Genomic DNA, 25,832 nt, shown 5'->3' on the forward strand with positions numbered 1-25,832 from the left:
CTGTTTCTAATGTCAAGAGCTTGAGAAGACTTGGGAGGTTGATAAGCTCATTTTATCTAAATTCTACAAGATATTAATGTTTGTAAGTAAAGAGGAGATGTTAAAAATGTATATTATCAAAAACTTAGATGGAAATCCAGAGTACAATTTATACAGGTGTTATACAAGCTAATACCTAAAACAATCATATTAGAATCAGAGATTAAGTGAAACTCTATTTTCTAAAGATTTTTCATCATTTAGGGTGAGGTTTTTCTGTAGCTTTGGAAATTTATTTTCCTTAATCACAGCACAGATTCCCAGGACCATTACTATCTTAAACATTTTTCATATTTTTTCACACTTTTGTGTACATCTTCCATTACACATATTCAAACATAAATAGCATGCCTGCCGCAGGTCATCTGTAGCTTCTGAAACAAATAAGATAATGTCTTCCTTCTTAACATAATGGTTAAATTATTATGCACAAATTCTGGTGATTCCCAATGATCCAATTCCCTGTCAAAACAAATGACACCAATTATGGAAGATTTAATGAGAAAAAGAAAGCTTTCAGCAAGTTGACGTGAGAATTAAAGATTAGGTTGGGATGAATGATTTTTCCAGGATTTTTTTTTTTTTTTTTTGCCAGTATCAATTATGAGTAAAGAAAGGAAAACCAAATAAATATATACTGGATTCAGTCAATAAAATATTATATGATGGCAAGAAAATTGAAGGGTTCTCAAAAGTCTGAAATTTTAATTTATTAAAAGATAAACATTTGAATTGAAGGATATTTATTCAGACAATCTAGAGTCAAATTAACATAGACCTTAACCACGTAGTCAATCAGCAAAGCAACTTTTTGGTTTCTTGTCCTTCATATTTAGTACTCTTCTTCATCTATATAAAATAAGAAAAACTTCCAAAGGATATGGGGCCTCACGGGTTTGAGAAAATTGATCCTTTTCATCTTTAATTTCTCTGGCTTGTTGTCTCCATGCCTGTCTTCATGAACTATATGTCTATCCCATTGTTTTTATCACTCTCAGAACACTTACATATGTCTATCAAGGTCATATATGTTTATACTTGTGTAATTTAGACTTAGTCATTCCCATAACTGACGCTTATCGAACTACTGTGTATTTTATGGTTATTGCTTACGCAAGTTTGATTACTTTGATTTTTTTTGCAAATAGTCAAGTACTTACTTTACTTTGCATGCAGCAATCTTTTTAAGGGCTTTCCAGGTATCACCTCGTTTAATCTTCACAAAATATTGGCAGGACATTACTATTAGTAGAAGTATTTTACAGATGAGGCAACTGAGGATCAGAAAGAATAAGAGCTAGATCGCAAACCCAGACAGGTACACCACAAACTCTGTGATGACATGCTGTCTCTCCAGACACAAGTGTTCATGACACAGCCTTAATTTGCAGAAGCCAATGGCTTATTTATTTCTCCATTTTGTGTGTGTGGAAGAGAAGGAGAAAAAAGGAAAAGTTTTAGTTAATGGCCTTATAGATGGTTATTTCTTTCATTACAACTTATTTTGTACCAAATTACCTGTATCTGCTTGATCTGTATATTTTTTTAATGTTTTTAGATATCTATAAATCTTTATCACAGCCTTAATTCTTGATTAGTCACACTTCACATTATCAATTCTTTTAATCTTCCTACTCACATCCTCTTTTCTTTGGAAACTTCTTTCAAACATTTCTTTTCTGGAATACAGATTATACAACTGAATGTCTTTAATATATTCACTCACTTTTTCATAGGTGTGTTAATTTTGCTTCATATATTTTTCTAGAATTTTCTCACATATTCATTGATAGGCTATTGCAAATAAGTACAGAATTTTGTTCATGTGTAGACAATAGAGTTACAGAATATATCTCCAGGATGTGAAAAAGTCAGTGCTAACATACATGCTCTGACATCCCTCTTGGCTAACGGTTCCCAGTTCTTTCAGTGGAAAGGAGGTAGGATTGGAGAGGTTGAATATGGCAGAGACAGCCCAAAAGCAGCAACTAGAAGTCATAGCCATGTCAGGAAACTCTGTCAGATTGAGTCATTGCTACCAGCCTCTGAAAGAGAACCATGAAGGTCATTCTGAATTTCTTAGTAATTGTGAGAAAGATAAACTAGTTCCATGTGGTGGCAGGGAGAGAGCTCAGAGCCAAAATAAAAATCTGCTCAGCTTGTCAGTACCTACGACCTTAAAGTTCAGATATCTGAGAGTCTGTCTACTGTTTTAAAGGATTGAGGCCAAACTTCAATTTGTCATACAAACAACTCCCACTGCCTTGGATCATGAAAGAGATGCTTGGCCCCCTGAGTATGGTGAACATACAAAAATGTGAAGAGAGTGAGTCTCTTAAGTAGACAAAATTAATAAGAAACTGGATTCATGAGATTCTGCTGCCCATTTTAAAGAAAAGAAAGTTCTAGAATCTCTTGGATGATAGGTAGGGATATTTTGAAGCCTGTTCTTCCATAATAGAACTCACTGTTGTCCTATATTCATTAAGAAATGTGATGATTTAGTCTTTATCATTACTGAAATTTCTAAAAGTGATTGTAAAGGAGTAACTATGTTTATCAAAGATGACTAGAGAATCATGACTAATTTCAATAGACATCAGTTTTCCTACAATATACTAATTGAAAAAATAAAAGTGTTGACATTCTTTATAGTCATTCTTCTGAAGGACTCATATTTTTTTTCTTTATTAAGAGAAAATACATGGACGAGACTAAATGCCATAATTCTATTTTGTGGCTGCCTTTTTGGTCACATCAAATGAGATTCTTTGGAGTTTTTTGTTTTGTTTTGTTTTTCACAGCTTCCTTATGTCTGTCCCTAATGCTTTTTACTGGAGGAACATTTTGTTTTTATCTTCTAACATATCGTCTTTCATACAAGCCATGTCTACACTGGCTAAACTCAAGAAATAAATAACCAGGATTCCCAGGCTGTTATTTTGGGAGATGTATTCTCACTAATGTTTCACACTTCCACTTCACTGTCACCGTAGTCAGGTGCAAAGCCGTCCTGTATATTGATTTTTCTTTCATAAACTGAAAGTCTATTTGGAACAACTATTAGCTTCATAGAGAAAGCCACAGATAGTCAATTACACATAAGGACTTTAGATATTAGCCAGAAACAGTGTTAAAAAGAATCATCCAAATGTTCTGTTTGAGCCTCAACTCAAACAAGTTTTTTCTGTTGTTTTGTTTTTCTAATCTAATTACAGAAATACTTGGCATTAATGAGTGACTGGTCCTTAATTTACCTGTATCAAATAACTAGCTGTGGTTGTTGTCTTTGGGCCAAAAATTGGGACTCTGAGCTAGCTAAAGAGCTGCTAAGAAAGAATGAGCCCCTGAACTGTGCAGGGGACCTATTCTGGACTGTATAGTTTCTCCCAGAGTCCTTCTGGGATTCCACAGAAGCACAGTTGTCCTCATTTGCAAAGTTTTTTAAATAGTGTTTAGAAGAAATGATTTTTATGAAATTTCATCTTTATCTCCCAGTGCAAGAGACTGTGTGTCTCTTCCATAGAAGAGCATAAGCCACTCCTCTGTGACATGCTAAGGATATAAACATGGGGGATGAATGCTACTTCATGTAAATTACAAGTGCTACTGAGTCTTGAACCGCGAAACATTCATTATTCCTCAAAATATCAGTCTCTTCTACTCGTACATCATTCCAACCAATATATGCCACTGTTTACATTGCACATCTTGCAACTCCTCTCCACTTCTGCTTTATGTTTAAGTTTTAATGTTTATTCAAGGCAGGACCTTAAGGAATTAGGTTCACACCTTATTAGAATATTTCCTTTTAAAAAAATAATTTTAGCTGAAACATTAACCTTAAGCATATTTTTATTTTGAGTTTGCTTTCAAATTGTTCTCAGTTGGCTATTCATACGATACAAATAAATCATTCAATAAAATGTAAGGAGTAATAAGAATTAAGACATAGTCTTTTTTCCTTTACTCTATCTGCATAGTGCCTCGCTCATGTTTTTATATTCTAGAGTCTCTGAGAAAATAAGAACAAAAAACTGGAAAAATAAGAAGGATATGAGATAGTGTATATGTGTGTGTGTGTATATATATAATGTATATGTGTGTGTGTGTATACATATACATATACACACACATACACACACCTACATATATTTTTTTAATCATTTGAGTTGGATAGGCAATGAAGTGGGTACCTAGGTAGATATGTTGAGCACCTAACTAAATGAGATGTAAAAACTGTCCTTCTGAAACATGGACCAAGTATATTTTGATAGTAGAGCTCTTTATATTTGAGTTTGCTTTTGCTTGCTACCTTGAGCTTACCAAAAGTTAATTGCTTAGTGCACCCATCATCCATCTATTCAATGAACATTGAGGCCTTTCTCTATCTCAGAGAGTGTTCAAGATTTCAAGATTCTGGCGATTCAAAGATGAGTAAAACATAGTTTATGCCTCAAGGAGCTCACAGTTTATTATGGGAAACAGATAAGTGAAAAGACAATTAAAATACAGCAAGTAAGTGTCATCATGAAGATGCTGATTTGATGCTTTTTGAGGTTATACTTGGAACAAATCTTAAAGGATGGATAGGAGTTCAGCAGCTGTTCAAACCTGGAGAGTACCTTCTAGGAAGAGGGGATGCTACTTGCAAATGTATGGAGAAATAAGAGTGTTGCTTAGAGAGAATAAGTGAGTGGGTAAGGCTAGAGCACTATGTGTATGTGCAGAAAATAACAAGACATGGGAGGGTTGGAGTGGGTGAGACATGGGAAAAGTAGACAGTAGACAAGGACTAGACTTCACAGGCCTTGCAAACCACAGTAAAGAATTTGAACTTTATCTTTGAATTTTGGAGGAACAACTGAGCGACTTTAACCAGGATGGAGGAATGATGAGACACATGTTTTTGAATGAGCTGCATGGACTTCATGGAGAAGGGGAAGAAGGAGTGAAACTCAAGGCAGTGAGACTAGCTGTAAATCATTTTTGATAATCTAGAGAAGAGCTGCCAAGACTAGAAACTGACCTCCAAGTCTTAAATAGATCTGGAAAGACGTCTCTTTACTCATGGAGCCTAACATAGCATTGATGACATTCATACGGGGAAAGGTCAAGAAAGAAATGTGGATTTTATTGTAATCCTAATACCTATACCAGCACACATATAGAGAGATACCTGAAGGCAGCCTTAATCTTGTGACAACTGATGATATATTCATACAATAGCTTCCCAATGCTGTTAGAGAAAAAAATGTAATGGCATGTAAAAGTGGTCATAAAATTGTATTTGAAAATCATCTCATACAGAAGCATGTAAAGTATAATTCTATTTCTATTTGTATTTTCACATGGGGAGAGATTGTTCTTGAAGGATACCTCTAAAGAGAGAGATGAAATGGGGCTGTGAGCAGAAGTTTTACTTATAGTGTTCAAAATGTTATAAGAATGTGTTCAGATACATGTATATTTAAAAATAAATAATATTTTATATTTAGTGGGGAGAAACAAGGAAAATACTAAAAATCTGTAATATGACAAGAGTAGTTAAACTCAGTGATGAGATTTGGGTTGATTTTTATTTCTTCTTTTTGCTTTTCTTCTCAAATTTATAATTGTGCATTTGTATTGCCTTGATTACACAAATAAATAATTATAAATTATGAGACTTAGATTCTAACTCTTATGTGAAAGGATAAAAGTATAAATAATGTATTCAAGCACATAGCAAGCAGTCTGTTATTTAGAATCGAACATTTGTGCTGAATTCCCTGCAAAAGACACTGTAGAAAATCATTGCATCCCAGAAAGTCTGTCTTTATTAGTGAACTTAAAGCTACTGCAGAGAAAATGGCATTGACTTACCATAAGAAGGAAGGCCATTACAAATCACAGAGAAACAAAAAATCAAAGTTAAAATTGCCATTGCTCATTCAAGAGTGCTTATGAGCTAAACTCTCCCAGTTCCAGTAGAGCAGATTTCAGGCTAGGAGAGACGTAGCTACTTAATTTTGGAATCATTCACTTATTCTCTCAATTCTGATTCTGTCTTCACCAAACAAGGAACTTTCTGATTATAATTTGGCTTTCTGTGTGAAATTCTCTCTAAGAAGACCATGAGACTGGGTCCCCACCATATTCCTACTTTGACTGCAAATGGAGGCCTGACAAAAGTCTGTGTTAGTTTTGCCAATGTGTGTCTGTCTTTGGGAGGTCAAGGACCTCCAACAGAGTGATCAAATTGAAAGTTCTCACCAGCTCTGGAAGGTCGTGAATTCATCCAGGTAACATGTCCCAAAACTCCCTTTGGTGATCTGTCACCTTACTTTCCCTGGTGAAACCCACCTCCACTTGGGCTGGCTGCAGACTGAAATGTGAATTGGCACTTTAAAAAATTCTGCAATTTTGTATCACCAATGACTTGTAGCCTGCCTCTCAGAGTTTTAAAATACAAGCTTTTGTGTGGTAATTCAACATTAGAAAATTATCTGTACTACTGTGAAACAGAAGTTCCATTAATTATTGGAACCAACAAAAGCTGACTGCGGTTTACTTGTATACTTTGCTCTGGCTCAAAATCTCTGCAGAATATTTGTAAAATATTGCACAAACATCCAATAATATTGTTTTTTTGCTAAAAATAATATCAAATACCACAAACAATAGGATATATACATATACCTAGATGCAAACACAAGTTGAAATATATCTCCAAATATTAATTGATCTTTATTATTCTATTTCATAGTAGTGTAATGTTTTGCTCAGAGCCAGCCTAGGTTTTAGGAGTGCCTCATTCATACAGAGACATGAATCACCCATTAACTATACTGTGGGTGGATAGTATTCATAAATAAGATCCAGGCATGCAGGTGATGACCTATATGAATTTGAAGGGGATATTACTACATGATTCTGATGAAAACATTGTACTGGTATGCAGGAGCAGTGTTAGGTAGAGTTAGAGAGAGAGGGGCTAGAGTCTAAGCCAGAGAACACCTTGGGCATCAAGCTGTCAATACAACAACTTCAGTTTAGTACGGTAAGCCCTGTGAAGCCACTGAAGGACTTGAGCAAGTTTACATTAGTTCTAAGCACTACATTGCCCAGAAGGATGTGAAAGCAGTGTGTACGATCAGTAGGAAATGAGCAAACATCAGACAGGGCGCTACATTTGGCAACTATTGTGATTCGTCCACTAGTTCTTGGATTCTAGGACAATACTTGACAAAATGCTCTCTTTGGACAGTCTGCAGAGAAATCTGAGATGCTAGCTGAAAACAAATATTCCTGGGATTAGTAAACAGGCCTTTTAAACCAAAGGTCAGATGATTTGTTATATGCACAACCATTAGAGGGCCACTGATCTAGGTTAATGCAAGTTTTATGTAAGAAATGTTTCTAAATAGTAAGATAGGTTCTCCAAAGAATGCCATATTAAACAGATGGGATTTTGAATTTAATGTTAGGGATACCTCTAGAATACAAGTCCCTCAAAAGCATGCATTTTTGTTTTGTTTTCTTATATGTCTTAAGTGCCTAGATCAATAACGGGTATACAGCTTGTGCTCAGCAAACATTTGTCCAGGGAATGCAAAATGATTCAAAGGTTGAGTTTTAGACTCATACAAGCTAAATTCCAGCTTACATAGCTTCGCTAAACCTTGGTATACAATTTGGGGATATTAATATAGGGATCACAGATTTAATATAAAAATTTAATCAAATAACCACTGGAAATTATTTAGCATAGTGCCTGGCACAGAGCAAGTCCTCAAACAATGACACTTACTCCTTGTATTGCTATGAATAATGTTTAGCACATCTGCAATATTATATATTAATGGATTAAGGGAGTGAGATGCTGAATCGACATTGTAAAAAGCATTTAGGTTTAGAGGTTAATACCTGTATTAAAAAATAAACCAAGGTTTTTATGTTTTCTGGATCCTGCATTATCAGAGAACCATATGAGTTTGAGCATGCATAATGACATAAACTTTTCCTTCCTTTGTTCTTTTGGTTCAGATAGCTTGCATCTTCTAGAGGTTTGCTGGAAGGGCTGAGTTCAAAGAAAGAAGAAAATGATGAAAAGGCAAACATTCAACAAGTTGGACTTCTGGGTTCTGTTATTCTGTCGAATGGCTTATCTTTCTTTTTTTTCTTTTTGACTTCAGGTTGTATTTAAAAGGTCACACTGGGACAGCAGGAAAACAGAGCAGCCTGATCTTACATGGTGCTGATTTCAGCACTAAAGATGCTGATAATGACAACTGTATGTGCAAATGTGCCCTCATGTTAACAGGAGGTAAGTCCTATGGGGCCACTCTCTAAGCTATGTTTCATTGGTTTGGGGCTTAAGGTTTCTTATCTATGAGAACGGGGTATGATCTTATGGTCAGGAAAGTTAAGAGCAAGTCCCTAGAGATCATTTTGTTCTGTCCACGAATTTACCCTGCGTTCTTGTGTAAGACATTGCTAGCATATTTAGAGGTTTGCATCCTCCCCCAACATCAATAGTGAAAGTGTGCTAAGCTTGGTTCTGAATACATTTTTTAGTCTCTTAAGTCCCAGATATTCTACTTTCTAAATAAGCATCTTGATACCCTTAGTAAGATGAACAATAGTTTGGGAACTCACCATATACAGTAATTACTTCTTACAAACTACTTTGCAATTATATAGTAAGTTAATTGATCATTTTGTTGAAATGAGATAAGAAAAATAAAGAGGTGTAGTTAAACCAAAAGTAACACAGTTCAGACCAGCTATACCAGAGTTTTACACTATGTAATATTAATCATTGCAAGATATTTTAGCTAGTATAGGAGACATCATTAAATAATATCATATCATAGAGTAAGAAAGTTAATCCTTTTGTACATTTTAAATATTTTTCCAGCCTTATGATTGCCCCACAGAGAAATTCTCAGTTTGGTGCTGTCACATCTGTAATACTTCCTCAGCACTTACCAATGATGCTTCTTGGCAAAAAGAAAACAAAAAACAAAAAAACCCGTAGTCTCAGAGCCTTGGTTAAGCAATGGCACATACCTAAAATTAAATAATGTTATTTTGTTTTAATTTTATGAGTTTCATATCTACCTTTCTTTTTTTTTTTTTTTTTTTTTTGAGACAGAGTTTTGTTCTTTTTGCCTAGGCTGGAGTGCAATGGTGCTGTCTCAGTTCACTGCAGCCTCCACCTCCCGGGTTCAAGTGATTCTCCTGCCTCAGCCTTCTGAGTAGCTGGGATTACAGGCGCCCACCACCAAACCTGGCTAATTTTTCTATTTTTAGTAAAGACGGGGTTTCACCATGTTGGCCAGGCTGGTCTTGAACTCCTGACCTCAAGTGATCTGCCCACCTTGCTTTCCCAAAATGCTGGGATTACAGGAATGAGCCACCCTGGCATCTGGCTATGTCTAACTTCTATTACAGCAAGTGGTGCTGGTTTCCTCTTTAAATGAATGATATAAACTTGCATTTTAGAATGCATTCACAATATTCTGTATTTAACAAATAATTGATTTAAAGAAAAAATTGATCCATATTAATAAAAGTTATAAGTGGATATGGCAAAACTGTGAAGTTGATACATGACTGACTGAAGTTTGGGAAACACTAAGATAAAACCCAATGGCAAATGCTATTGCTCAAGAATGTTATAGGGTCTGGCAGGAAAGGAGTTGGCATCAAACAAAATTGTAAGAGAAATTCCTATTTCAGTGTTTCTCCTCTCACAGTTTTACTGCTGCTTCTCTCTCTTACTATAGTAACAATCACTACCACCTTCAATTGTTCTAATATACTTTCTGTCTTAATTCTATTACAAAACATGTTTTCATATTAGTAAGGAAAAAATTGTTCAAATCTAATATTTTCTTTTCCCAACACTACATTACTACCATTATTATAACATATTACATATTGCTGCACATGTTGTACTATCTTACTTGAACTCCAGATCCACTCTGTGAGACAGCAGGGAGAGAAACTCATCTCTATATTGTACCTCAGGAAAATGAATGACAGTTACTGTTTGCCATTTCATCCCAAACATCTAGCACAGCTGATTGTGACACATAGAAACCTATTAGAAAATGTAGTACATGAATTAGTGAAGTAGTAGTGTACATAAATGAGTGTAGTACATGAATGACCATCTTGTAACTCTTGAAATAACTTTCAAATTTTAAAACCAATGAAATAAATCATTAGGTTGATGTTATCTTCATCAATGAATAGAGCTTGGAAAAGTATGGGTGAAGGTTTTGGATAATTATTATTTTGAGACCAAGTCTCACTCTGTTGCCCAGGCTGGAGTGCAATGGCGTGATCTCAGTTCACTGCAACCTCTGCCTCCTGGGTTCAAGCGATTCTCTTGCCTCAGCCTCAGGAGTAGCTGGGACTACAGGTGCGCACCACCATGCCCAGCTAATTTTTGTATTTTTAGTAGAGACAGGGTTTCATCATGTTGACCAGGCTGGTCTGGAACCCCTGACCTCAGGTAATCCACCCACCTCAGCCTCCCAAAGTGCTGGGATTACAGGCATGAGACATGAGCCACCACGCCCAGCTAGTTTGGGATAAATCTTTTGTCTTCCTCCCTATTGCCAACCCTTCCATTACTGCTATCATCAAATCACAACCCGTTGACCCCAGCCATGCCACCTATGTTGACATCTTTTCAATATGATACCCGCCCCAATATTATCAAAACTAACCTATTATGATTCTGCATCTATCATATTCTTTTCTGCTTTTGTTTTTTTGTGTTTTGAGATGGAGTCTCGCTCTGTCGCCCAGGCTGGAGCGCAGTGGCGTGATCTTGGCTCACTGCAAGCTCCGCCTCCCGGGTCCTCGCCATTCTCCCGCCTCAGCCTCCAGAGTAGCTGGGACTACAGGCGTCCGCCACCACGCCCGGCTAATTTTTTGTAATTTTAGTAGAGACGGGGCTTCACTATGTTAGCCAGGATGGTCTGGATCTCCTGACCTCGTGATCCATCCGCCTCGGCCTCCCAAAGTGCTGGGATTACAGGCGTGAGCCACCGCGCCCGGCCTCATATTCTTTTCCTTAAGCTTTGAACATATCCTTTTGGCATCATATTTAACATCATCAAATATTAAAAAGTCTCCTATATGTAATTTTATGACTCCTCCCTCAGCCCTCACCCCCAGAAATAGTTACTACAAATCTAAGATTTTTTTTTTTTAAAAAAATGGTACACACAAGGTAAGTCTTGAGCTTTTTCCTGAAATAAAATTCTTCTTTTTATTACATCCCTGATCTCATAAATGAAATTGTCAGCAACTGTATACAAGGACAAAGGGACTTTGATTTTTCAATTTCCTGCACATTTTAATATTGAAATATTATTTTCTCCATGTCTATTTTTACAGGTATTTTTTCTTACCAAATAAATACAATACATGAAAAACCAACAGTAAAATCTTTCAAATGTGTCCTTAGAAGAGTATTCCAATATGTTCATATTTCTGTCATAATAATGAAAATATGGAGTAAAGCAAAGAGGAGAATGTACATCTTGGTTGTCATTGAGAAAATTTCACTGCTCAGATTTATGATTTTATTTCTACTTTAAATGATTGAACTTTGTCATGTTCTTTCATCCATAATTATTCTTGGACCCAGTTCTTACTCACCAATAAACACATGTTTGGGAGAGAATATTTCCACTTATTGCTTGGGCTGGAATAGTCTAAGTAAATGTGTTTTTGTAATAAATGCCATTACCTTATCAAATGTCCCTTTGAAAGAATCCAGGTCTTGCAAAGTTATTTATTATGGAAAGCTAAAATGTGGAATTTAGATAGCTAAGAACTGGAGAACGTAAGGATGAATGTCATTGACAGTCCAGGTAACTGGAGTATTGCCTGGAACTTAGGTCCTACTTACATGCTCCCCACCACTACTACTTATTCTGTCAAAGTTTCCCTTAGAGCCATTTTCCTCATCTAATGATTTTTCCTTTCTTTTTTTTTAAACTTAGTATTTGAGCCTGTTGCCTATTTAAAATAGCCTCTCTTAAGCAGTGAGACTTCGTACTCTTTGAAGCTAGTAACTCATAGCTCTTTGTCATTATCAATTAAAGTTTTGTTTTATCTTCTTTATTTATATATTTTTCCTTTGTTTCTTCTAAAAGGAATTAAGAGTAAAATAAGATTTATTTCCTACTAACTATCCTAGTTTTCTTCAAGTACAAAGAGGAATTCTAGTTGGAAAATCTGGTATCATTACCCTTATCGGTAAAAGACTGAATGGCAGGAAATAGGCTTAATTGAAAGCAGAAGGTATTTCAGCTAGACCGAAGGTAGGACTTGATCTTTGTTCTTCATTTCCTAACTTCCTTATTTCTTTGCTTTCTTCTGTCAATTTAAGATATTTTTAATGAGCGCCTATTAAAGGGGTTAATTACTATTAAAGAAATGAGCAAGACAGGCTAGAGCATAAGTTTCATTAAAAATGTAAAAGAAATAGTTTTATCTACTATTTAACATTAAGAAAATGAAAATGTAATCTCGTTCAATGCATACTTTTTGTATAGATTTATTGTATGTGGAGATAAATATGTGAAAAATTCTGACTCCAGAATTAAGACAACAACAAATACTTGTTACTAGATTGTCACATTCAAAACAAACTTACCTTCAGCAGAAAACAAACGATCTTTGGTACTAAATTAGGAGCTTTCAAAATCAGCATTTCTGAAAGTTTGCTTAAGCTACAGTTAACTAAAATTATTAAAATTATATTTAAAGAATTATTTCTAAAAATCTGTCATAAACTGTAATAATTAAAAATTGTTAACCACAAAAACAAATACATTATTGTTTTACATTCCTTACTTTAGTTTCAATATAATTTCCATATTTAGTGCATAATATAAAGGTATGTAAAAATGTGACCTAACTTTCTATAGAAATAATCTATTGAAGTAGAAACTCTGATTTATTTTCCCAACGCATAAACCATGTTAACTGATAGGCAAGACTTTCTAAAGCTAACAAAGGATATTTTTCAGTTCAGTCCTTAAAGAGGGGAAAAAGCCATACACATAAATTTCTTAGTACATCTAGAACTTTCCAGATGCTTACAGCAGAGAGTTGATAAATGCTCACTTTGCCTACTATATAATCTTAAAGAAGACAAAGAAAATGATAGAAGCCAGCAGTTTTTTCAACTGGTGTATGACCTTGAAGTGACAAGATCTTTGGGAAAATATAATCGTCTTAGCATTTTTGAGAATCCAGTAAGGACCTGCTAAGCATGATCAGATAACTAAAATTCTCTAAGTTTCAAGGTAAAAATATTGAGAGAAAAGAAGATCCATATGACTAATGTAAGATTGACTATATAAATATACAATGCATTACTTTTATTTCAACCCAATTTCTATATTTAGTACATAAAACGTAAGCCTATTCTACACAAATGTAAGTTCTGTGAATGCACGGATTTTGTGCTGTCCACTACTGTATTCCAAGTGACTGCCAAAGTGTGTGGCATATAGCATATGTTCAATAAATATTGGTTTGATGAGTAAATATGTTAGCAGAGACTCTGAAAGGACATTGCAAAATTACAAATTATTCTGGTGAAAAGACATAAAGTAAATGAATGTTAGTATAAATGTGACTCTTGCATGAAATTATTTTTAAAATGCCTAATACATACATGTATTTCTATGCTCAAACAAGAAACAAAGAGGTGACTATCAAGAACTGAAACTAACTTAAGAATAACCCCAAAGACTAAACTGCAGAATTGTAAAAATTTGAGTGTTAGGTTCCCAACTTTCAAATAAATTTGGGCTTCCTAAAATGCAAAGTTTAAGATTATATTCCTATTTTCTGGGGCAAAGTTTCATTTATTAGGAAAAGAGCAAAGAGTATCAGAAAATGTCTTTTATACGTTTGGAAAAAGGTGAATCAGAACTGATAGTCCTCTCGCGCAAGGCTACAACCAAAGCTTAATGATTGGCAGTGGATGAAAAATAACCAATTAACTTTGCATTGTACTCAGTAATAATATTTAAAAACTTATTGAACTCTTTCTAACAGATATGTTTGTATTATCCTAAATGATTTGTATTTAATAACTTATATGAAGCTTCCAAAAACTCTTAGAAATAGAGACCACAATAATACTTTTGGCAAGAACTGAGATACAGAAAAGTTAGATAATTTGCCATAGGCCACAGAATTTTGTCGGAAGTAGAATTTAAATGCAGGTACTCAACCTCCAGAGACCTTTGTTCTATCTACTCTTTCTACTGCTTCCATTAAAAGGAATGACATTCAAAGAGAATGATAGAGCTCTATTGTACTGTTTGCAGCATCTTTTCACAAGCATTTCCTCACTTAAACATGGTTAAAAGCAAAATGAAGTATGAGGGAGAAGAGAGGCAGTAAAAGAATACCTAGAAGTTTTAAATGAATTCAATATTCCTAGCCAGGGTAAACAGCTTTTCATATTTAGAACAAAAAGAAGAGAAAGGAAAGAAAAAAAAAAACAGCCCCCCAAAAAACAAAAACAAGTCCTTGGCCTAAAGAGGATATAGTACGAGATGACAGAAGGAATGCAGACTTCTAGCAAGGTCCTTTGCCTCCTGCATGCAAGACCCATGCAGCTGCTTCTTGAGGCTGGCTTTGGGTAGGGCCAACTTTGTCCACATAAATTCACCAAGAGATTTTTTCCATTATGATCCCATTGATGGCACCAGTCAATTTAGTTTAAACTCATCCTTAGTTAGTGATGAAAGACGAAAATCTTAATTTCTGTGCAAGTTCTTTTGCATACTGCTGATTAGAATGCATGCATTGAAAACGAACAAAAGAAATCTACAAAAACAGATATACCTTTTCATTTTGCTGTACATTTTATCACAGAAAAGAAGTGTTGAGAGACATTTTGTTTAGAATCAGAAGAATTTAAGAGTTAGGTTTCCTGATACTCAAATAAAGTTGAACTTCCTGAGTACAAAGTTGAGAATCAAATTCCTATTTTCTGGGCAAAGTTTCATTTATTAGTGATAAAATGTGAATTTTCTGCTTCAAAGATAAAAGACACAAATGATTTTAAAAGACCTGGAATAGTTATTACAAAACTAAATTTTAATGAGTTAAGTGTAAATGAATTGGAAACATGAATCTCAGATTTCTTATTAAAATATACATGAGGTTACAAGTTATGAGGAAAAATGTTTGGCAAAGTACATCTCAGCAGTTGCCAACCTTAAAACATTTGAGACTGAGTGTGGTGGCTCACGCCTGCAATCCCAGCACTTTGGGAGGCCAAGGTGATTGCATCACCTGAGGTCAGGAATTTGAGACCAGCCTGGCCAACATGGCAAAACACCACCTTTACTAAAAAAAAAAATACAAAAATTAGCCAGACGTGGTGGCAGACACCTGTAGTCCTAGCTACTCAGGAGGCTGAGCCAGGAGAATCACTTGAACCCGGGAGGCGGAGGTTGCGGTGAGCCAAGATCCGCCATTGCACTCCAGCCTGGGCGACAGAGTGAGCCTCCATCTCAAAAAAAACCAAACCAAACCAAAACAAAACAAAACAAAAAAACATTTGAGACATTTTATCAGTTGTCCCAATAGCAGATGGTAACTGCTTTTTCGATCCTTTGCTTGCATCATTGAGTTCTTTTAGGCTTGAAGTGCCTTCCCTAGATGAATTGCTTTAGGATATTTCTTATTTGTTATTCCCAAGCATAAACAAAATACAAAGTTAATATTTTCCCAGGATTGCACAGAATATGTAATTCAGCTATTCAGTATCTTATCAGAGAGGAACTGCAAACTCAGGCATACTCTTCTGTATATTCATAGAACATCTTCATCCCATGCAAATGTATCATATGTACTGAGTATCTATGATCACTTATAAATACAAGAAATGCGTATGAGTAATGAGGACTCTGCTATACTTTTGCCTGCTTTGAAAAAATGCTTTAAACCACGTATTTTCAGGATTTGTGTATAAAATACTTGGCCATGCTTAATTTTTAAAAATAAAGGTAGAAAGTAGACAAACTATTTTAAATATTTGATATGAAAAAATTATTTAATTTGTTTTAATGTATGTATCAGAGAAAACAGAGAATCCTTGCCTACACAGAAATAATTACTTCTGCTACCTTGAAGTTAGGATATCTTATAATAAAACTGAAATGGTCATGAGAAATAATTGCTCTTTTATTTCATTTTCTTCCATCTTGATTCATCATCTTTATTATCAATTGTTCTGAGATAGATCACAGAATTCATGACCCACTGGTCTTAAGATAAAGAGTTAATTGAACATTTCAAACTCATGATTGGCAGTGGATGAAAAATAACCAATTAACTTTGTATTGTACTCAGTAATAATATTTAAAAACTTATTGAACTCTTTCTAACAGATATGTTTGTATTATCCTAAATGATTTGTATTTAATAACTTATATGAAGCTTCCAAAAACTCTTGGAAATAGAGACCACAATAATACTTTTGGCAAGAACTGAGATACAGAAAAGTTAGATAATTTGCCATAGGCCACAGAATTTTGTCGGAAGTAGAATTTAAATGCAGGTACTCAACCTCCAGAGACCTTTGTTCTATCTACTCTTTCTACTGCTTCCATTAAAAGGAATGACATTCAAAGAGAATGATAGAGCTCTATTGTACTGTTTGCAGCATCTTTTCACAAGCATTTCCTCACTTAAACATGGTTAAAAGCAAAATGAAGTATGAGGGAGAAGAGAGGCAGTAAAAGAATACCTAGAAGTTTTAAATGAATTCAATATTCCTAGCCAGGATAAACAGCTTTTCATATTTAGAACAAAAAGAAGAGAAAGGAAAGAAAAAAAAAAACAGCCCCCCAAAAAACAAAAACAAGTCCTTGGCCTAAAGAGGATATAGTACGAGATGACAGAAGGAATGCAGACTTCTAGCAAGGTCCTTTGCCTCCTGCATGCAAGACCCATGCAGCTGCTTCTTGAGGCTGGCTTTGGGTAGGGCCAACTTTGTCCACATAAATTCACCAAGAGATTTTTTCCATTATGATCCCATTGATGGCACCAGTCAATTTAGTTTAAACTCATCCTTAGTTAGTGATGAAAGACGAAAATCTTAATTTCTGTGCAAGTTCTTTTGCATACTGCTGATTAGAATGCATGCATTGAAAACGAACAAAAGAAATCTACAAAAACAGATATACCTTTTCATTTTGCTGTACATTTTATCACAGAAAAGAAGTGTTGAGAGACATTTTGTTTAGAATCAGAAGAATTTAAGAGTTAGGTTTCCTGATACTCAAATAAAGTTGAACTTCCTGAGTACAAAGTTGAGAATCAAATTCCTATTTTCTGGGCAAAGTTTCATTTATTAGTGATAAAATGTGAATTTTCTGCTTCAAAGATAAAAGACACAAATGATTTTAAAAGACCTGGAATAGTTATTACAAAACTAAATTTTAATGAGTTAAGTGTAAATGAATTGGAAACATGAATCTCAGATTTCTTATTAAAATATACATGAGGTTACAAGTTATGAGGAAAAATGTTTGGCAAAGTACATCTCAGCAGTTGCCAACCTTAAAACATTTGAGACTGAGTGTGGTGGCTCACGCCTGCAATCCCAGCACTTTGGGAGGCCAAGGTGATTGCATCACCTGAGGTCAGGAATTTGAGACCAGCCTGGCCAACATGGCAAAACACCACCTTTACTAAAAAAAAAAATACAAAAATTAGCCAGACGTGGTGGCAGACACCTGTAGTCCTAGCTACTCAGGAGGCTGAGCCAGGAGAATCACTTGAACCCGGGAGGCGGAGGTTGCGGTGAGCCAAGATCCGCCATTGCACTCCAGCCTGGGCGACAGAGTGAGCCTCCATCTCAAAAAAAACCAAACCAAACCAAAACAAAACAAAACAAAAAAACATTTGAGACATTTTATCAGTTGTCCCAATAGCAGATGGTAACTGCTTTTTCGATCCTTTGCTTGCATCATTGAGTTCTTTTAGGCTTGAAGTGCCTTCCCTAGATGAATTGCTTTAGGATATTTCTTATTTGTTATTCCCAAGCATAAACAAAATACAAAGTTAATATTTTCCCAGGATTGCACAGAATATGTAATTCAGCTATTCAGTATCTTATCAGAGAGGAACTGCAAACTCAGGCATACTCTTCTGTATATTCATAGAACATCTTCATCCCATGCAAATGTATCATATGTACTGAGTATCTATGATCACTTATAAATACAAGAAATGTGTATGAGTAATGAGGACTCTGCTATACTTTTGCCTGCTTTGAAAAAATGCTTTAAACCACGTATTTTCAGGATTTGTGTATAAAATACTTGGCCATGCTTAATTTTTAAAAATAAAGGTAGAAAGTAGACAAACTATTTTAAATATTTGATATGAAAAAATTATTTAATTTGTTTTAATGTATGTATCAGAGAAAACAGAGAATCCTTGCCTACACAGAAATAATTACTTCTGCTACCTTGAAGTTAGGATATCTTATAATAAAACTGAAATGGTCATGAGAAATAATTGCTCTTTTATTTCATTTTCTTCCATCTTGATTCATCATCTTTATTATCAATTGTTCTGAGATAGATCACAGAATTCATGACCCACTGGTCTTAAGATAAAGAGTTAATTGAACATTTCAAACTCCTTGATTTGTAATGAAATCAAAATGAAACATTTAAAAAAATTAGGAGCTTAAATGCCAAGATTTTATAACATGAACATGGTACAACTGTACTTATTTGGGTCTAATTATTTTCGTATTTCTCTAATAAACCCCACTAAGCAAATAAGAAAATATGTTGGCACTGATGACCTTGTCTTTATTATTAAATTATTATGATGCTCCACAAGGTCTTGTCTCTTTTTTTCCTGCCCTAAACATTCTGCCCCATTTTCTAGATAACTTACAGCTGGCACTTAAGTAGGATTTTTTTTTATAGGCTATAATAGTGCATTATCTTATTTGATCCTTATAACTGTGCTGTGAAAATGGTTGGTCAGTTCTTAGAATCTATGTATTATGAATGTGACATTAAACAGTTCCTTAAATTCTGTGAGCATTAGTATCTTTATTATGGTATTTGCCACATCACTTAAGGCTGTTTGGGGGATAAAATGAGAAAATGCATACAAATACCTTCATGTGAACGATTCAGTAAATATCAAATACCATTGGTACTATTGTGGAGGATCTCTTGGTTATTAATTGATGAAGTAAGCATGAAAAGTCTGGGTCTTCTAACTTCTGCCCCGGCGTTCTGCAGGCTTCCCATTGCCCGAAAGAAAATGTCTAAAGGTGTAATAAAAACCTTTATGTTCTCCCTCCTGTTTATTTTTTAGCCCTATATTCTCCAACCCTTTAACCCACTGGCACTCCAGCCAAGCTAACCTGCTGGCAGACACTCTCTCCTGCTCTTCCAGAGTACAGACTGTGTAGAATCTCTTTCTGTTCAGTGAACTCTACCCATCCTTCAGGACCCAGAGCAGCTGTTGGATGAGTGAGCTTTGTGGTCCCTCAGACAGTTAGCACCTACTGCCTCTGTATTTCCATAACATTCTCTTCTTCTCTTTGTTTAGCAGCTATCATCTCAATGTGTAGCATTTTGTTTGTCTCCTACACAAAACTGTGCATGCTTTAAAGTCAGAAATTTTGTTTCCAAAAATTCCTGTCCCCTATCTCTATCCATTGGTTAATATTTGCAGAATTGATTCTAGACTCAATTTTCTTCTTTTTTTTATGCTGTCACATATGCTCAGGATAGCTTTGGAAGATCTTAGAGAATGAGGGCTCTAAACAGTGTTTGAGGAAACATTTAACCTAGCAGATCTGGTTCTTCTGGTTCGATTGTGGTTCCCATCTGTAGAGAATGTTTTACTTGTTTGCCTCATCATGGACAAGCAGGCTGGCTAAACTACAAATTGTTCCATAAACATTGAACTTCCCTCCAGGACTGCCTATTCCTCCACCTTCATTTCCTGCAAGTCATTTCTTGTTCGCTGTGCACGAGCTGCACTGATGTCCCTACACGTCCCAAGCTGGCTTTCTTCCTCATCGCCTTTGCAGGTGCTGTACTCTGCTTATCAGGGTCTTTTCTCATCTTCCTGGGGCTGCCCCTCTCCTCCTTCAGGTCTCGTTAAATATCAGCTTCTTTCACGAGTGTGAAAACTCGAGTTATTCCCTTCAGAGCTCCTACTTATTTTCTTCATGACATTTTAAGTCATAATTTATATTTGGTTGGTGCAAAAGTAATTGCATTTTTTGTCAAGAACAGTCATGACAAAAACCATAATTAGTTTTGCACCAACCTAATAGTAATTTTTGTGCTTGCTTACATATATTCATCTGTTTCTCTCATTAGAAATGAGTTTCATGAAGGCAAGGACTACTTCTGTCTTGAGTACTGTGTAACAATGTTTCACGATAATTATATATTGAATGGATACATAAAGAAAAAAATGAATACAATAAGAACAGATGTTACATATTGGGGTATCTATCAAATATAGCATTTTAGTAAGCTAAACAACTTCAGACAACAAAGACTTCACAAGGAGAACCAATCAGAGAGTCAATCAGTTAACAAGCCAGCAGTGACCCACCGGTCATTTGGGAAGCAAACTTTGTTAGGTGTCCTACTAAGTACAGGAGATAGGCCAATATACAAACCATGGCTTTCCATTGTTTTTAGGATGATGAACAAAACACTGGGTGATGTGCTTCAGACCCTCTCAGCTTCAGGTGACTATCCCCCTCGTTGATTGTGACACAGCCATACTGGCCTTCTTTCAATGTCTCCGAAATGCCATTTTACTCATTGCAAACATTACCCCACTTTATTCATTCAAGAAGATACACAAGATGAATTTACCTCTCTCACAGGCTCTTACTGTTTCTTGTCTCTTTCCTAAGTTTTCCCAAAGTTTCCTGATGAACGCATCTTTCAGCCTATGCTCTTTATTGCCAGGCTGTTGTTGCAACAGACGTCTGTCTTTCTGTACTCCTCTGGGACTCTTGTGACTTTCTATAAACCAAATAAACAAAAACACACATTTTACCCTAATGCAACTTGGAAGAGAATTCTATGAATCGTCGTCAGTCTCAACAATAGAGTTAGTGTGTTTGCTTGAGAGACCGTGGTGCATATTTGAAAGACTATAAAAAGTTCATTAATGCAATGGAAAAGTGCCTCAAGAAGGTCACAGAAAAGGAGGAGAAAAGTTAAAACACAGAAGCAATCAAGTTGAATTTCATCTTAGAGTTTCATTTTAGTCCTTTAGAAAAAGTCTTTTGGGCAAATAAATTCACTAATATTAGAATGCTTTTTATAATATAAACAGCACATTTTTACCAGCTGTACTTATCAAAAATTAGGGGAATTAATCTTAAGAAAAACAAAGGTAGAATTTTACTTGCAGTTCCTCCTTCTTTGCCAAACAAGAACCTTTTTGTCCCTCGTGTTTTGACTACATTAACATTTATGTTGTTTGCATACAGTTGATAAAACTGCACGGAATATAGTGTCTTTCCAAATTCATCAAGACATAGCTTGTGGTTCCGCAGTATGAACTGGTGATTAATGCAGCTTGTTACGCCTCTAGTGTGACTTTATAAACACAAGCCAGCTATATTCATCTTCTAAAGTTGAAAAATGAGAACTAGCTTTTCTCCACTTAACTTTTCTAAAGTTTCTGCAAGATGGTGCTCATGTTACAGTTAAACATCAGCTGTACAGCTTTCTCTTTCTTTAGCTATTAGTCCCTTAGGTATAAGTCTGTAATCTAAGAGAGGTCAACTGTATCCAAATAAAAAGTATGCCAGAATGTCTCTGGCATAAATCTCTCCCTAAAGATTCAGTAGTGTTACTTCAGGAGACAGGAAAAAACACTATGCTTTATCTAAAAATCTAAGAACTTAATTTATTTAAAAAATAAAACTGAGTTATCCAGTTATCCTTATAGAGAGCTATATAAGCACAGAATTTCCATGTTACTCATCAAATTGTTTTCCTTTTTACTAAGTTTGGAAAGCACTTAAATAACCATAGACAAAATATAGCTGTACAGGAACTGAATGGCTATTATTGCAGAACACTTTTTCTATTGTTATAAACTACAGAGAGGGCACAGTAATTAAAAGTCCTTTTGAGCATCATAGTCATCGCACAGTATCCAATTAATTTTAGAAGCAGCTTAGGGCCAATTATTGACAAACATATGCAGTAGATGGATAATATCTTTCTATTTAGATCTCAGTTGCTTGTCTAAGTTTCTGAATTTCTTTACTAATAATTAATTGTTCTATTCCTAATAACAGTCTTAAGATGGAATGCCTCTTATGGGTATATACATTTTCCTTATTGCACTTGTCTTACATGTAAATCCATCTCTTATATAGATTGTATCTTGAAGCCCAGAGGCTTCCCATCATTACAAGAGGAAGTGAGTCCCAGTGGAGTCACACTGAAAGCTGCTTTCCATGACAGCATTGCTGTCTCTGATGGGTCACACAAATCTTAAATCAGAAGTCATTTAAAACAGTTTCACTACTGGGAATGTATTTACTGATGCCTCCTAATTGCAAATAAGCATAACAAAAACAAGCAAGCTTCCCATCATTTAATGCCATTAATTTCCAAATATTCCATTTACTTATAATTGCTGCCTCTCCTTCTCTCTTCTATCATGGACTATTTTTTCAGGCTGGTGGTTTGATGCTTGTGGCCCCTCCAATTTAAACGGAATGTTCTATACTGCGGGACAAAACCATGGAAAACTGAATGGGATAAAGTGGCACTACTTCAAAGGGCCCAGTTACTCCTTACGTTCCACAACTATGATGATTCGACCTTTAGATTTTTGAAAGCACAATGTCAGAAGTGATTATAAAAACAACAAAGAAATCTGGAGAAGCTGCCAGGTGAGAAAGTGCTTGAAAACTTCAGAAGCAAACAAAATTGTCTCCCTTCCAGCAATAAGTGGTAGTTATGTGAAGTCACCAAGGTCCTTGACTGTGAATCTGGAGCCTTTTGAGTTCACAGGAGTCTCTACTTGGGGAAACAGTGCTCACGTGGCTCCACTATAGAAAACTCCATTGACTGTTGAGCTTTAAAAAGGGAAGAACCTGCTCAGCTTTGCTGTGCTTCAAACTACTACTGGACCTTATTTTGGAACTATGGTAGCCAGATGATAAATATGGTTAATTTCATGTAAAACAGGAAAAAAAAGAGTGAAAAAGAGAATATACAGGAAGAATAGAAACAAGCCTGCCATAATCCTTTGGAAAAGATGTATTACACCAGTGAAAAGGTGTTATATCTATGTAAACCTACTAACAAATTATACTGTTGCACAATTTTGATAAAAATTTAGAACAGCATTGTCCTCTGAGTTGGTTAAATGTTAATGGATTTCAGAAACCTAATTCCAGTGTCATACTTACTGGCTGATTTCTTCTTACCCATCTTCAAATGAAAATTCCATTTTTGTAAGCCATAATGAATTGTAGTACATGGACAATAACTGTGTAGTAGAAACAAACATACTCTGATTTTTGATACAGTTTTCAGAAAAAAAAATGGACATAATCAAGTAGGGATGTATGTGGTGAAAACTTACCAGCTCATACTATGGTTTCCATTTACTCTAAAAACTGATTGAATGATATATAAATATATTTATAGCCTGAGTAAAGCTAAAAGAATGTAAAATATATCATCAAGTTCTTAAAATAAAATACATGCATTTAATATTTCCTTTGATATTATACAGGAAAGCAATATTTTGGAGTATATTAAGTTGAAGTAAAACCAAGTACTCTGGAGCGGTTCATTTTACAGTATCTACTAGCATGTGTATACATACATGTAACTTCATTATTTTAAAAATATTTTTAGAACTTCAATACTCACCCTGTTATGTCTTGTTAATTTAAATTTTGCTAATTAACGGAAACATACTTACCAGATTCACACTGTTCCAGTGTCTATAAAAGAAACACTTTGCAGTCTATGAAAAATAAAATAATTATAAATATCATTGTACATAGCATGTTTATATCTGCAATAAACCTAATAGCTAATTAATCTGGAATATGCAACATTGTCCTTAATTGATGCAATAAACACAAGTGCTCAAAGAAATCTACTATATCCCTTAATGAAATACATCACTCTTCGTATTTGTCTCCTTCAGTCCATTCCCTTAGGCAATTTTAAATTTTTAAAAATTATTATCGGGGGGAAAAATTGGCAAAACTATTATATGTAAAGGAAATATATACAAAAAGAAAATTAATCATAGTCACCTAAGAGAAATTCTGACTGCTAGTTGCTATAAATAACTTAATGGGAATATTCCTATGGGATAATCTATTTCAAGTGAATTTTTGGGGTGCTTGAAGTTACTACAGTATTTTTTCGAGAAGTCTTCTCTGCCTCTAAGTGTCCGAGGTTATAACAGTAAACAGTTTTTATTAAAACATGAGTCACTATGGGATGAGCAAATTGAAATAAAGCTATTGGGTCTCCTCTCTTACAAAAGAGACAGTTGTTGGCAAGGTAGCAATGCCAGCTTCAAACTTGGTGACTGGATCCACTATGCCTCAATGGTTTCCTCCATTTGCAAAAATAAAGCTATTCACATTGTCAAGAAAAATATGTTTTAAAGTCTACAATCAAGTCTTTTTTATATTTATGTGTCTGTATTCTACCCCTTTTTGCCTTACAAGTGATGTTTGTAGGTATTATACCATTTTTCTATTCTTGGTGGCTCCCCCATAGCAGGCAAGCCTCTTCCTCTAAAAATCTTCTCGACTGTTTTCAATTAAGGGAAAGAAAATGAGTATTTTGTCCTTTTGTGTTCCTACAGACACTTTTTTAAACCAGTTTTTGGATAAAGAATACTATTTCCAAACTCATATTACAAAAATAAAATAAAGTAATAAAAAAAAAGAAAGCATGATATTTACTATTTTGTTGTCTGGGTTTGAAAAATGAAATATTGTTTCCAATTATTTATAATAAAGCAGTGTAAAATGTTTTATGACTCCATTATGTGTATTATGTAATACCTACATGTTTATGGCAAGTTAACATATGTATTCTTTGCATTTAATTATTTCAGAATAGGGTAATTAGGTATTCGAATTTTGTCTTTAAAATTCATGTGGTTTCTTGCAAAGTTTTTCATATCAACACAACATTATTTGATTTAAATAAAATTTAAAGTAATATTTGTGCAACTTCATTTTATTTTTAATACATATTTTGTGAAATTTAAATTAGAGATTTATGAAGTTATAGAATCATTGACAAAAATCTACCAAATGAACTAAAGCCTCAATCTTAGAAAAACTTTCAGTCTTGGATGAATTAAGAAAGCTTAGACTCATTAGAATGGTAGAGCAAAGCAGTGGGTCTCAGGCCCATGTCCCTACAATATGATTGTCGTGTCCTGCCAATTATTAAATGCCACATTATCATGTGACAATGGACAATATATTCTGGGAACTCTGAATGTAGAATAAGAGGATGTGTGTTAAAAATTTGAGTTTGGTATACAGGAGGAAAAGGAAGGAGCATAAAGGAGATGCTACTTGTCCCTCTCACCTAACATGCCGCCAGCAGTCTTATCAGTCCTTGCAAGAAATTTCTTCCCTGTGGGCTTGATTCTTCTCCTATTTCCATCACATTGATTCAAACCTTCCTTAATTTTCTTTCACCTAGATGATTGGAAAAGACACT

At 34.9% G+C, this 25,832-nt stretch overlaps 1 protein-coding gene across 3 annotated transcripts in view; it reads left to right on the plus strand.

The window, feature by feature from the left end:
• The window catches only part of ANGPT1 (angiopoietin 1), a 262,653-nt gene extending 237,323 nt beyond the window's left edge, over positions 1 to 25,330 (plus strand). For all 3 annotated transcript variants that reach the window (XM_011994170.1, XM_011994173.1, XM_011994172.1), the window contains 2 exons: positions 8,217 to 8,347; positions 22,791 to 25,330. In XM_011994170.1, the coding sequence (XP_011849560.1) occupies positions 8,217 to 8,347; positions 22,791 to 22,951 (292 nt within the window). In that variant the 3' untranslated portion in view covers positions 22,952 to 25,330. The remainder of the gene's footprint in view (positions 1 to 8,216; positions 8,348 to 22,790) is intronic.
• Positions 25,331 to 25,832: the final 502 nt, after the last annotated feature.

The sequence above is a fragment of the Mandrillus leucophaeus genome, unplaced genomic scaffold (genome assembly GCF_000951045.1).
Source record: "Mandrillus leucophaeus isolate KB7577 unplaced genomic scaffold, Mleu.le_1.0 Scaffold444, whole genome shotgun sequence".
Lineage (NCBI taxonomy): Eukaryota > Metazoa > Chordata > Mammalia > Primates > Cercopithecidae > Mandrillus > Mandrillus leucophaeus.